Source organism: Nestor notabilis, unplaced genomic scaffold, assembly GCF_000696875.1.
Source record: "Nestor notabilis isolate BGI_N333 unplaced genomic scaffold, ASM69687v1 scaffold2639, whole genome shotgun sequence".
Lineage (NCBI taxonomy): Eukaryota > Metazoa > Chordata > Aves > Psittaciformes > Psittacidae > Nestor > Nestor notabilis.
Genome location: NW_009942267.1, coordinates 115020 through 128989, shown reverse-complemented (window position 1 = coordinate 128989; position 13970 = coordinate 115020). Strand labels below are relative to the sequence as shown.

The window sequence follows — 13970 nt, the reverse complement described above, 5'->3', positions numbered from 1 at the left end:
TGTGTTTTCCTTGGTCATGGTAACAGATTTTACTCTCTATTGTATTTTAGCTCAGCAAAGTTCTGCAAGGACTTTTTGAACTGACACATCTGCCCCTTCTCCCCCTCCTTGCTATTTTTGATTATTAGGTTGTAGATTTTTCTTTCATGTTGATCTTTCTGGAACCACTGTTCAGTTCTTTCTAAAATTTCAAACTTACTGAAGTTGAAAGTTTGTTTTACATGCTGTTAGGTTTGTTTATCTTGTTATATTCTGCATTAAAACAAATACTGAAGTGCTACCCATTCTTTTGTCCTTGCATGTTACATGATCCTCACTGCTTTCATAACCTATTAGGTTTTCTGTCTCTCAGATGAAACTGTTTCCACAGTTCATTATTTTGCCTCTCAATTTCTTTTCCTCAATGGACTGTTGCTTATTCTTACTAAAGTTTCATCTCACCTGCATGCAATTCCCTTCTGTGCTCTCCGCTATTTCAAGACCACTTCTAAAGATATATCTGAAGAAATGTATCTAAATGATAACTTCTGATACGTAATCCTGTTCTAGTCCTCATAAATTATGGAAAGAAAGTATTTTCAGCACACATTTTCCTACAGCAGGCATAAGTCTTTACTTGCCACTGCTTCCTGAGCTTCGGGAGAAACCCTACTGGTCATACTTAGCAATACATTTTGCAAGTCTTTTTTCAACGTTTTCTGTTACGATTTACAAGGCCATAAAGAAATAATATTCTTAGCATCCCTGTTGATTTTATTTCTTATCAAAGAAAGCAGTGAAAAAGGCTTGACTGTGCAATGAATAGTCTGTTTGTTTGCAGGGAAGAATCGGCATAAATTTATACAATGAGTTTAAAAAAATCATCATAAAATTCAGGCACTCTGTTAGCTTGTAACATATTGCCTTTTGAATTAATTGGAACCTGTCACACAAGTGCATTTCACAAAAAGTAATGAGTTTATTTTAATACAAATATATTAATGCTATTTCTTAAAAGTAGCCGTTTATGCATTGTTACCCATTTTCCCATCTCAACATTCTACTGATTCAGCATTATGGTACACCTTGGTCTGCTTAACAAGTTTCCCAGCTCTGTTTCTCTTAAAACATTCTCTATTCCCCTCCCCCCCTTAAAAAAATAGAAGCTAACTGAGAAGTTGTTTCTGTGTGGCTGTATTATCTCTTCAATCATTGATGATCAGAGTAATCATTAAGAATTGTATTTTGTATGTACTACAATAGTGAATCTTTGTGGTTTCTGTGAAGTCCAGCATCTGGACTGTAATTACAGAAGATACGATTTCTCCGGCTTTTAAGGCGTTTCTTTTATAAACGTGTGATGGAAATTCTGTGAAATCTTGCTTTGGACTAAGTCAGTGCTTACTCAGAACTTTATGTTTGTACTCCATGATGGGCAAAATGCCCACGTGACCATCCCTGCAGTCAGCTCTTTCAGGAGCTGGTGGAGTGCTGCTTCCCTGGAGGCTGTCCAGGGAGATGTCTTCTGTGTGGCTGGGTTCTTGGAGCCCAAATGCAGCTCATGAAAAATGAGTTGTGAGGATTACTGAAGCAGATGAATGAGTTGCACCTGGCAGGGCATGCAATACATTTTCACAAATCCAGGTTGTCTTAGAAAGGTGGTGTAATTAGGATAATGGAGATTTAGCCTTACAGCTTGTACATTTTGAGACAGTCTGACTGGTTAAAGTGCAGAAAGGAAGTACTGTTATGTAAAATATTCAGTCAGATGGAAAAAAACTACAAAGCTGGAAGAACAGGTCACTCCTACTGCATCAGGATACCAGATGCAATAAAAGGCTTTTTTAGTATTCAGCTTTAAAAGCCTGTTTAAAGGAAATGAAGAGTAATGAATTTTTCTGATGAGTTTACTGAAGGGTTTTTTCTTTTTTTTTTTTTTTTTTTTTTTTTTTTTTTTTTTTTAAAATGGGCATCCACAAATCTGATTTAACATTTGAGACTTTTTGTACATCTATTGAAAACACAAGATTGTTAGTAAACCAAGCAATGATAAACTTTTTGGCAAGTGTAAGAGGGGAATATCTAGATCATATTGATCTGTGTTTTTGTAGCACTTACAAGGCGTACATCTTTTGGCTGTTATTGTGCATTGACAACAATTACCATTGCGCTTGAGGTGAAAATATTTGTTGATGTACTTGTAAAAAGTGACAAGCTAATGAAAAATAACTTTTTCTGGCACTAAGATGAATGGCTTCACATTAGTTGAGAAAGCTGCTTCTCTAAGGCTAATTAGCCTGTCTTTCTAAAGCAGTTTTGTCTTGCTCGGCACAGTTTAGAGACTGTGCACGAGCTTTCTCCTTGCCTGAAGAAGATTGATGATGTCAAAGCTGGGGAGGGAGGAGAAGTGGAGGAGGAGAGGGGTATAATTCTTGCTGCCTTCTACTGTGTTTTAGATTCCCAGAGCAGCCATTGTGTGCTTGTGCAGGACTTACGTAGCAGACATGGGCAGACATATCGTCCATGGGACCGGTACTAGGATTAACAGTGATACTAGTGATGGATTGTTATTAATCTAATGCCTTTTCCTTAATGTAAAGCACACCAGCATTACTGATTTATCTCCTTTATCTCCTTCTTCCTCTTGTGCCCCTCACATCCTGTTTATATGTTTTGCTCACAAACAGCCCCAGGATGACATATAAGCTTTTGAACTTCTCTGTAAGGATGAGAAGGGCACCTTTTCAGTGTTATGCATATTCTGATGTGTCAGTTCAAGTGGGATGTGCAGGTTGCCACTGAATTTACCCAAGACCATATACCCTATTGGCATCTCAGGTTGTCTGCCTTTACCTTTTTTGTTTTGTTTTGTTTTGTTTTGTTTTCTTGTTGTTGTTTTGTTTTGTTTATGGAATTCCCCACTTGCTGATGTAAGGCCAGTCATATCATGGCTGCATCCAAAGAAGTGTGGCCAGCAGGTCAAGGGAGATGATTCTGCCCTTCTCCTCTGCTCTGGTGTGACCTTACCTGCAGTACTGGCATGAGTCCACCTGATACCTGAGGAGTGGAGTCTTCAGTACAGGAAAGATATGGACCTGTTGGAGAGGGCCACAAAAATGAGCAGAGGGCTGGAGCACCTCTCTTACGAGGAAAAGCTGAGAGAGTTGAGGTTGTTCAGCCTGAAGAAGAGAAGATGCTGAGGAGACATTATTACGGTCTTTCAGTTCTTACAAGGGGCCTATAAGAAAGTTGGGGAGAGACATTTTAGCAGGGCCTGTTACAGTAGGATGTGGGATAATGGTTTTAAACTAAAAGGGGAGATTCAGGCTGGATGTGAGGACAAAGTTCTTCACAGTGATGATGTTAAAATACTGGAACAGGTTGCCCAGAGAGGTGGTAGATGCCTCATCCCTGGAGACATTAAAGACCAGGCTCTGAGCAACCTGATCTAGTTGAAGATGTCCCTGCTCATTGCAGGGGGGTTGAACTAGATGACCTTTGAAGATTCCTTCCAACCCAAACTATTCTATGATTTTATGATTCTATTCCAAATGAATATGTATTTACTTCTTGTTACTGTCCATTTAGGGTTTTTTTGCCTATTTATTCCCTATATCACAAGCCAAGGATAGTATATTTATATTATTACTGGATTCTATATAATCATGCCTTAAAAATTATGTAGAATGGGTTTTATTTTGGAAAAAGAAAGGATAGCTGCATTTAAAAAATGTGAGATCCTTTGTTCTTATCGATGAAGTGGCTCCGTATGGATGGAAGAATGAAACAAAGTAGTAGGAGAAAGCCCAAAGGCAGCCTTCATTGAGAATTCTTTTGAACGATGTAAGTTTGTGTCTTCCTAGTGAATGCAGTCTGTTCCTGCAATTTTTTATTTCTTCTGTTAGCTCTTAGGGCATTAACACACATTATTATGCAATAGTTAGATTAAAAGAACAGTCTGTGCTCATAAAGTCTCATTACAGAATTACAGTAACAGCTGAAATGAATAAGAACTGGGATCCTGTTATTCTAGATGCTGTATGTATGACCTTGATGTTATTTTGGTGTGGGAACTTTAAAGCACAGATAGTTCTCTACTTAAAAGTTGGAGGAAGTTTTTGCATTTTGCAATACTTTCCTGAACTGGGTTAAAGATAAAAAGCCCATCCTTGCAGCTCATTAGCATTTGATCAGATGAAATAGCTGTTTGAAATTCTTTCTCTGAGAAGACTGTGATCAGAGAGCATTATTTTACTATTGTATCTTTTGTTTCTTTGTTTAAAAAAGGCATAATACAGGTACATCCTAACAAGTTAATACAAATGTCAGCAACTTGCTTCAATTATATAATTATGCAAACTACTTCAAGAACTTCTTTCGGGCATAAAATAGTAATCTCCTCTGTACATTTAGGCCTTTACCTTTCACATCTGTGACCTATATGTGTGAGTTTGCACTCATGGTCTAGTGTGAGGTGTCTATGCCCATGGCAGGGGGTTGGAACTAGATGATGTTAAGGTCCTTTCCGACCCTGACTATTCTGTGATTCTGTGTGTCTGGGATTAAAATAAGCAGAGCTAAAATTACAGTTGGATTAATTGTCCACGTGTTGTGCAACAACATACCAGACTCATTTCTCAGGTGGAATAAGACTTCTTTGTATTGATACAGCTGTCTGACAAGATAGTAGGCATCATCATTCATCTCTGATACTAAGAAAGCTGAGAACTAGAAGATCTCACAAAACTCGTTGATGTATGACTGCCCCTTAGAGGAAATCTGATGTGTAGTCCAGTTGCAGTAACTGTAATGTGCTTGTTTTAGCTAGTGCTGTTAAAAATGAAGCCCATTTCTCATCATTTGTTGGCAAGTCAAATCTCTAACTTGACACACTGGACTAATTGAATTCAAACATGTGAAAGCATAGAATTGCATTAAAAATAGATGTTGGCAGTAGCACATGGCAGAAGAGAGCCCCTGTGCTGTAGCAGTTTCTCTGCAGTTGCAGGGGGAGGTTGATGTGGGTGGAATTTACTGGGGTTTTTTTTCTTTGAAATAAAACCATGGTTCTTTATTGGAAATAACTTTGTACCTGTGACTTTTGTCACCGTGATAGTTTCTGAGGCCTTTGCATTTGTGACTGCAGACTGGGCATGCCTTGCCTTTTAGGCAACTTACAAGTTCATGAGTAAGCAAGTAACGTACTCATGCAAGCTTTGCTTGCCACACAGATGGGTCTGACTGGATTTATTTTTGTGTCAACTCACTGATGACATGTTTCATTTTTGAACAGGATTTTGCAACCAAAAATACAGGATTTTTTTAAATTAACATTAACTTCATTAGTGAAGTGGTATTCTTTTGAGGAGTCATTGACTGCCAAATATTTATCTTTTGGTCAGGTACAACTGGTAAAGCATCATCTCCACCACCTGTAATAGACACGAGACAGATGAGTGAGAAGCTGGAGACGATACTGTATCAGCTCCGTCAGGTAACTCGAGAGAGGGATGAGCTGCGCAAGCGACTTGCACTTTCATCTCCTGGATCAACTTTTGATGACTGCAGGTAAAAATAAAGCAAATGTAACATCTTAATTTAGTCCTCAGTAGTGTTTTCAAGTGTCCTGTCTCCTGCTTGCCTGTAAAGCAGGAAGGATACTGCAATTTATATATATTGCTTGTTAACTTACTTGCATCCTGGTGATGTGTGTGTATGTAGGGGACCACATCCAGGTTTCAGAACTGCCTGTTGAATGCCTATTCCCACTTCCTATACAATTTTGCTGTGGGAGTGAGGGGAGTCAGGCTTATCTCTGTGTTGAGAGAAGAAAGCAAAAAGTTGTTTAGGCTTCCCAGGCTATGTTGTGGGAAGAGAAAGATGACAGTGGCTGAAGCACTTGCTGCTTTCAAAGCAAGAGAGAAGAAAGGGAAATAGTTCTGAATACTTGGCTGGAGGACAGAAATTAGGAAAGGAAAAAAAATCCCAGCTATGTCTGTGCCTCTGCAAAGAGAGAGGTTTGGACTTCTGTTGAGGGGAATACATGTTTTTTAGGAGATAAGGTTTCTGTTATACACATACTGGAGGACTATATAGCATTAACATTTTGAGAGTAAAGAACTCGCCTCCACTGAGAAGTTATGTGTGATGCCAAATTAAAATCATGTGTCCAAAGTCAATTAATGGCCAGCAGCCTTATGCAGCTCATTCTAATTTGAGGGCTAGTAAGTTATGAGGAAGATTGTACTGAGGGAGAGTATAGTTTAACTGTAGATAAGAGTTTTACTGGGTAGGAAGCAGAATTGGTTTATTTTAGAGGGTTAAAGATCTGCTGATGTTTATAAATGTGACTTCGGGCACACTGAGCAGGTACTTTTTGCCTGCGGTAAGCACACATAAAAAGAAGTTTTTTGAATCTTGGAAAAAGTTGTCTGACACTGAATCTGAAATAAAAGCAAAGCACAGATTTTCTGGGAGGTGTTGCCATGATGCATAATTTCTCTGAACTTCAGTGGTTGTTTGTATCTTATTTCATGAGCTCTGCCCGTATGTGGTCAGGTGGTTAATTAAACCTTTTGTCCCTGTGAGGTAAGGTCAAGATTTGAGCCATTGAACTGGAATTAAGAGAATCTGGGCATTTTACTCACTCCTGAGGTACTCATCTTAATGCCTTTTTCTCTCCTCTGTTAGTTCTGAAGGCTGCTCTTAAAAGCATGGTGTTCTGAGGGTCTCCAAGCATTGTGGGGACAGGAGAAGAAAAGGTTGCCAAATGTCAGCATCTTTTGCATAGCTTCCAGTTACTTATACAGAGGGATTTCTTACTTGAAGTTACTAGAGCTTAGGCATTGAGGATTTTATAGCTTACAGTAATCTTCTGCATAATCCAGGATGCTATTAATAAAAGTTCTGATGAGCTGTCCTCTAGACTGTCCTAGTTTTTTCCCCTTTAGTAGTCAAATCAATCTGCTGCTGCCAGCGAAGGATTTTTATGTTGTGGAAAATGTGTTTACAGTTTAAAGAACAACTCATCAAAATAAATGCTGTATTTAGGCAGTGTGTGCACAGTATGTGTTAGATGCTGTCCTCCAAACAATTAAATATTTGAAGAGAGGGAAATGAATGGAGATTATTAGTTGACATTTTTATTCCTGCAGTGTAAAAGCAAGTATTACTCCAGTCCACATACACGTCTATGGTTTTTGAAAGCTTGCTGGTGTTTTTGTTTGTTTGTTTCTTTTGTTTTTAGTTTGCTTTGCATTCTTTCCTCATATAAAACTAATCCTCAGCCTTCCAGGAGTAAAAGCCCAGACACTGCAAACTATTATCCTGAACTGTTTGCTGAAAGGTCACTATTTAGATGGTGACATTTACTACCCCAAAAGGGCTTTTGCTTTCCTGGCTTTGTATACTGCTTTAACCATGGCCATACCAAACACAGGTGTTGTAGAGGCAAATCTTGAGACACACATCATGATGGCATGCTTCAGAACAGTTGCAGCTCACAACACATTCATAGGCTGGGCTCTGCTGGCTGGGAAGACTGGCAGTTGCAAAACCAAGAGTTGCTTTCCAAAAAAAGTGTTGACTAGGTCTAGAGCAGTGGAAGAGGAGCCACAGCAGTGCATTGTGATGTGCTGAATCAGATGAACATGTGTCATCCTGTGGGACAGGAGTAAGATTGCTCATGCTGTGCTTGTGTCACTTGACAATGACTGTATGTGTGCATGTGTTATGATGACTTAAGCAAAGATTTGAGCAAATAATTTAGTGTGCTCAAGGTGCGTTTTGTAGACTTAAACCATCCTTACTACTTATGTGGTAGTAGAAGAGAACTGCAATTCAAATAAAAATTGCCTGTGAGAAGAGACTGTTTTATGTGTAGCCTGTAATTGTTGCTGGTGGTGTGTTTGCAATATTACATGATAACATGTTTCAAGTTGTTGGATAGGCATTGCCCACAGAGTTGGATCTGCTGCTGGCATTAGGTTTTATATCAGCATCAGAGACATGTAAACGTCAGTCTCACTGTGGCCTTGATTTATGCTCAGGGTAATTGCACTGGAATGCAAAGGATTTTTAAAGTTGTTATATGAATATCAGAAATGCTGTTGGGACTTCAATGCTACCATTTTCAATTTGCTAACATTTGAATCACTGCTTCCAAAATAGTAACTGACACCTCTCCTTTATTGAAATCATGGATTTCTGTATTTTGTGAGGCATTTTGGCATGAAACTGGTCTTCTTAAACAAGAGTCAGCCACTGCATGCATTGAAATGGACTTCTTTGTTGCAACAGTTTTGATTATTGACTTCTGATCAGTATTTCTTCCGTGTGTATCCCTGTTTTTCTTGCTGAGACATAAAGCCTTGGAACCAGCAGTATGGAATATATGGCCTTGGCTATCCAGGTGTTTTTTATTTCATGTAGATGAGCTAGAATGGAGGATTGTTGTTCCTTCCTTTTTGTGTAGGTAGCTTAATTTCTGTGGTTACCTACAGGCTATACATATGTTTATAGGATTTTTTTTTTCTTAGTAGTGCTAGTACTACTTCAGCAATATATGTGATTGATGTTAGACTTGTAGAACAAATTCTTACCATAGCTTTGAGACTGACCTAACAGTTACCCTTTAGTATAGATTCATACACTGAAATATTTTGCATGAATATGAATTTATGATTACGGGCTTAATATGAACATGTGTTAGTGGGTCTTGTAAGCTTAACGCTTCAACTGAGAGTTAACTGTGCGTTGAGCTAATGTTGTTATTTTAATGACTGTGGTGGACAGATGGTATCTACTTCCAATAATTTCATCCTAAAGTCTAATTCAAATCAATACTTGGGGATTTAGAGATTCTGTTAAGAGTGTGAACATTTTGAGTTGAGTTTTACTTACGCTAACTAAGGTGGTATTTAAAAGAATAACACTGGTAGTTGTGGCAATATGTCTGTAGCATGGTATTAATAATGGGCTAGTTTCGGCACCCTAAAACAGTGAATTAAAAAAAACAAACTTAAAAGACATCCCTGCAAGTGTGACTTGAATATTTGTTTACTTCATATGAATTTGGCTTTTAATTGTTGCAGAAGTATCTCGGTCAAGGAAGGTTTTTCTCGTTTTATTTTCCCCAGGAGCACTTCTCTGGAGAAAGGAGAAAAAGAGGAATTACAATTGAAGGCCTTACCACTCAGCAGCCCACATGTAACTGGATTGCTAAAAACCACCTTCATATCATACACACACTCCCTAAAAGTCTGTGAATCAGATGTGGCTGACATTTCTTTTTTCTTTTGTCATTTTTTTTAACAACCCTCACCACTGCAGTAGTGTGAAACCATTTTAATTTTAATTCACTTGGCAGCTGCATTTCAGTTCCAGAATCTATGTCGCTGTTTTTGAAGCAAGGAGAATTCTGAATGCTTTTCAGGCTGTTCTTACAGTGAAGCTGTTTGGGAGTGAGGTGAGGGAGAGAAGGGGTGATCTGTGCAGCACCAGGGCAAATCTGTTATGAGAATAAACAGAGTTAAATGAGAAAGCAGTTGTTTTCCTTGGGTTTGGTTCTGTTTGTTGGTTGGTTTTTTTTTCCCATTGCCTGTGGAGTTATGAGACGCCTAGGAGATGACACAGAGACAGCTGTCAGAAGCTTCATTTTGAAACTAGAAAGTTTAATGGTGCAAAGATTTTGTGACTGTGTAGAAGAGGAACAAATTCAATTTAGAGTCTCTTTTAGAAGCTTAGTACTCCAAAATAAGAAGGCATAATCCTGATAATTTAGTTTCCTGCATGATTTGTGCTTTTTTTTTTTTTTTCCTAATAAATACATGAAGGTATTGTGCAAGGACCACACATTCTATATGTCATCTGTGTTGATCAATTGCTTGACAAGGTAGATTATTTCGGAGAATTTCTCCTCCCCAATTATATATACTACAAAAAAATTCAGTCAAAAATTTTCTTTGAATGACTTCGTCTTTCACTTTGTTCATTTTACTGAAAATTGCTTACTGGAGATTATATTTGATTAATAATTATTTGAACAAAATTTGCAATTGATTTGTTCTTATATCAAGAGACGGTTCTGCACTATGGTAACACTCCTGTGCAGAAGAGAGGTACATGCATGCTCAGTACTATTTTTTGCAGTTTTGGAGATAGACAGAGTTATCTCATTATTAGATGATACGTTTGAGTATAAAGCTAACACAGGTGAAAGCAATTTTTGTGGTTGCATCTTAATGTGACGTGGTCGGTATTTAAATTAAAGCGTAATATAACCTAAGTATCAACAGTTGTGTGATACTGTTTTTTGTTGGATATTAATTTCCTAGACTTCCATTCTCTTTAGTAACCGATACTTGACTTCATATTCTTTTTCCATGCTAGGCCTAGTCCAAAACCAAATCATGATTATGAAAGACTGAAGATACAGTGCATGAAGGCCATGTCAGACCTACAGTCTCTGCAGAATCAACACACCAAGACACTAAAAAGGTGTGAAGAAGCAGCAAAAGAGGCAGATTTTTATCAGTAAGTATGAGTAAAACTGTACAAGGTAAGAATTTACCAGTCTGTGCTAGATCATAAAGAACTAGAACATGGTAATCAAATACTTTTTTTTTAAATTCTGTTTTTCCGCTTTAATTGCAAGATTAATGTTTGCCTGAATCAGATAAAACATTTCTGGCCTATTTGAAATGATAAAGTATGAATTGCTTGTTCTACTTTTAGGAATTTCAGATAAGAAATCCCTGATGTCTTGATGGGATCAACAGGGAAAGCTTAACTACTGTCTTGCAATTACTGTCCAGTAGTCTTACTGTCAGTCTGGAGAGCAGAATATAATGCAAGAGAATGTCATGTCTTACTCTTTTTAATATGTTGTGATAGCTCTCATGCTGATTTGTGTAAATTTTAACACAGCTTTAGACCAATAGTAAGCATTTATGAAAATGCAATAAAAAAGGGACGAAGTGGTGAACATTTCTAGTTCTGTTTAAAAATCAGTTGTTGATGCAAGTAGGAACATGTTTCTCTTTAAAGGAAGACAGCTTTGAAATTGAAATGCAGGTAAATTCTTAGCTTGAAGTTTATTTCACTTAAATCTACACTATGTATGACTAGTATTTAATGACAGCGTTTATTTTCATGGGGGGCTGCTAGCTCTTACACATGCTTATGCCCACAACTCTTCAAGCCTGCCAAGATAGGCAATGTTTCCTTAAGGTCTTCTTCCAAAACCTGAAAATAGCATTAAAGGTTGTTGACAGGTGCCGATGCAGCAAATTCTGTGGCATCTTTACAAAGAGCCTTTTTCCTAGTTTCATTTGAGGATTTTCAAGTACTTTGATTTGCTAATGAATTCTGTGCAGAGCATTAATGTTCTATACATTGTAGATGGATTGTTTTCAGAGCTGAATTACCTATAATTGTCCAGTGCTGACATGAAGCATTTGTATTCTTTATATAACAAAAAAAAAAAAAAAAAATGTTTTACTCACCTTAGGTGTTCTGTAGTCCCTGAAGCCTACTGTTTTACACTCTATTTCAGTTTTTGCATTTGCACTTTTCTGCAGGCTAAGATTATCTGGTCAGAAGACAGTATAGCAAATTTTAATTTATTCAGGGATTGTTATTTTTATTCTAAGAACTTAATTACTTGGATTGGAATAATTCAGTTTCCTACTTTAAACTTCAAGGATGCTGAAACTTGCTGTTGCAGTTCAGGTGCCTAAAACATGACAACACATGTTGAAATCCATGCATGCAACTACTGTTTCTGCTATGAGTAATTCTCAGCGTAAAGAAAGGAATTGAGAAGAATACACTATTCAAATACTACTTGTTTGTAGGGTTTTTGTCAGTGTTTTTTTCTGTTTGGATTTGGGTTTGTTTGGTTGGTTTTTTTAATTTAATAAATATGGACTTTAAACATTTTACCAGCAGGTGTGAGAGTTCAGTTGAGTAATATTCAATTGATTTTTCTGCTCTTTTTCAGCAGTGGTCTGGTCTAATTTTGGACTGCTACCATGAACTATAATCTGAATGATAGCTTCCTTATGTGGCTGTCAATTGTTTAATTTTTAAGTGAGAGTGTATTTCTTCCAATAATTATGGCTGCATAATGAAGTTCAGAGTGCCTTTCATAGCTTTTTACTGCCTGGATGTAGTTGAAGCATACACAGTGTGTTTTTGTTGCTTGTGGGGTTTTTTATTTGTTTGTGTTTTGGTATTTTTTTTTCTTAAACCCAGTAGCATACAAGGAGATTGTTGTAGTTTTCATCTGTAATTTGGTTAGTTGCTGCTCAGCCAGGAGGCCCAAGAGAAAGTGAAGGTGATTAATAGGATAATTCCTATTATCTCCAGGATCATATTATGCTCGCATTGCACCATTTTTTTGTTTATCTGCTTGCTTTTATACAATGGCTATGAAATGGCACTGGTGGGTAGCATAAATCCATCATCTCTTCTGATGCAGTTTAAGAGTATGATGTACTTTCACATATTTTCATATTTACGTTCCTGTTTGTTTCTGATTTCCCCCCCCTCCCTCCCCCCCCGCCCCGTATACTCAAATATACAAAATCGCGATAGTTTGACCTGCTTTCTAGGTAGGAAATCCATGCTTGAAATTACTTAGCCCAGGACTTTGTCCTAGCAAGTTGGCCTCTAAGAACATTCTTCCGTGTGCCGTGACAGCACATTGCACAGTCGGCTGCTGAGTGACCAGTCGCAGCTGAAGGAGGACATGGATACCTTGAAGAGGAAGAACACTCAGTTGGTACGAGAACATAATCATCTCCAGCAGTCGTGTGAGGAAATGAAGAGACTTCATGATGAGGATCAGAAGGAGATAATGGACCTGCGCAGCCAGCAGCAGCAGGTAAGCTACAGCTTATAGTGTATATGCTAGAAGAGATCATGAATTGTTCCTTTGATAACTCAGTAAAACTGAATGCACAGTGTTGCTGCCTTTTATGTATTACTGATTCTAAAACATCTGCCTTAAATTTTACAGCGCTAGGGGAGAAAATAAGATCTTGCATACTAATTGATTTTCTGTGTCTAGCTGGAAAAAAGAACAAGGGATATAGAATATTAGATGGTTTTAAGAAATTTTGATGCAGAGATAAAAAAACTCTGCATGAGGGAGACTGTATATGCATGATGGCTTTTTAAGTGGGTGGAGAGGCATCAAAAACCTAGCTTGAAGTTGCAAAGTGATTTGTGGGACAGGGCTAGCTTTAAATTTGGATGCTATTGGTTTTGGTTTTTTGCAAAGAATCGCAATAAGAAAGAGTGACAGAGAGTTGTTGTTTTAAAATCGTTATTCTAGTGGCACTGTAAAGGTTAGGGGCATGACTGAGCTAAGCTTGGTTATTTAGGCTTGCAGACACTGTTCAGTTAGAACAAAGCTACAGGTTGATTAATGTTTTTGAACTTGAAACAAGAAAAGACAAACTTCTCAGGACTGGAAGAGGTGGACATTTCAGAACTGTATGTAACAAGCTGTCTCCAGGCCAACATTGTCACGTGTTCTGAAGAAAGATGATCAATAGTAAGGAGCAACTGGTCATATCACGTCCATGGCTCACTTACTGAAAAGTCTGGTAATTTAGTTAGAATAGTCATGGTAACATGTGGAATGGTTAAACAGAGTATCTCAGTTAACTGTATAGGCTGATTTACATGGCAAACTTGCAAGTCAAACATTAGGCTTCAGAAACAAAACCAATGTGAACAAAAATAATTATTTGCTAGGGTAGGAAGGGCAAAGGTCAAAGCAAGCTGGATATGCTGAATGACACTTTGGGAGGTGCTTGAGGGCAGTGCAAAGAGGAGTGAAGGTTTGTATTTCCTTTTGATCCTTTCCTCTAACACTTCTCTTGAGAGCTGCGCTGTAAAAAGGTTTAGTGGCTTGGTTTAAAAGATAGTAGAAATGGTTTGCTGTGTAAACCTGGGCATTCATTCTCCTGTGCCTCAGTTTC

The 13970-nt window shown here is 37.9% G+C and overlaps 1 protein-coding gene across 1 annotated transcript in view; it reads left to right on the top strand.

Annotated features, from left to right (window-relative positions):
* Positions 1–5381: 5381 nt before the first annotated feature.
* The window catches only part of DLG5 (discs, large homolog 5 (Drosophila)), a gene marked incomplete at its 5' end in the record, with an annotated part of 55489 nt that continues 46900 nt past the window's right edge, over positions 5382–13970 (top strand). Inside the window, 3 exons of the mRNA XM_010021302.1 lie at positions 5382–5547; positions 10369–10512; positions 12682–12865. Of these exons, the coding sequence (XP_010019604.1) occupies positions 5382–5547; positions 10369–10512; positions 12682–12865 (494 nt within the window). The remainder of the gene's footprint in view (positions 5548–10368; positions 10513–12681; positions 12866–13970) is intronic.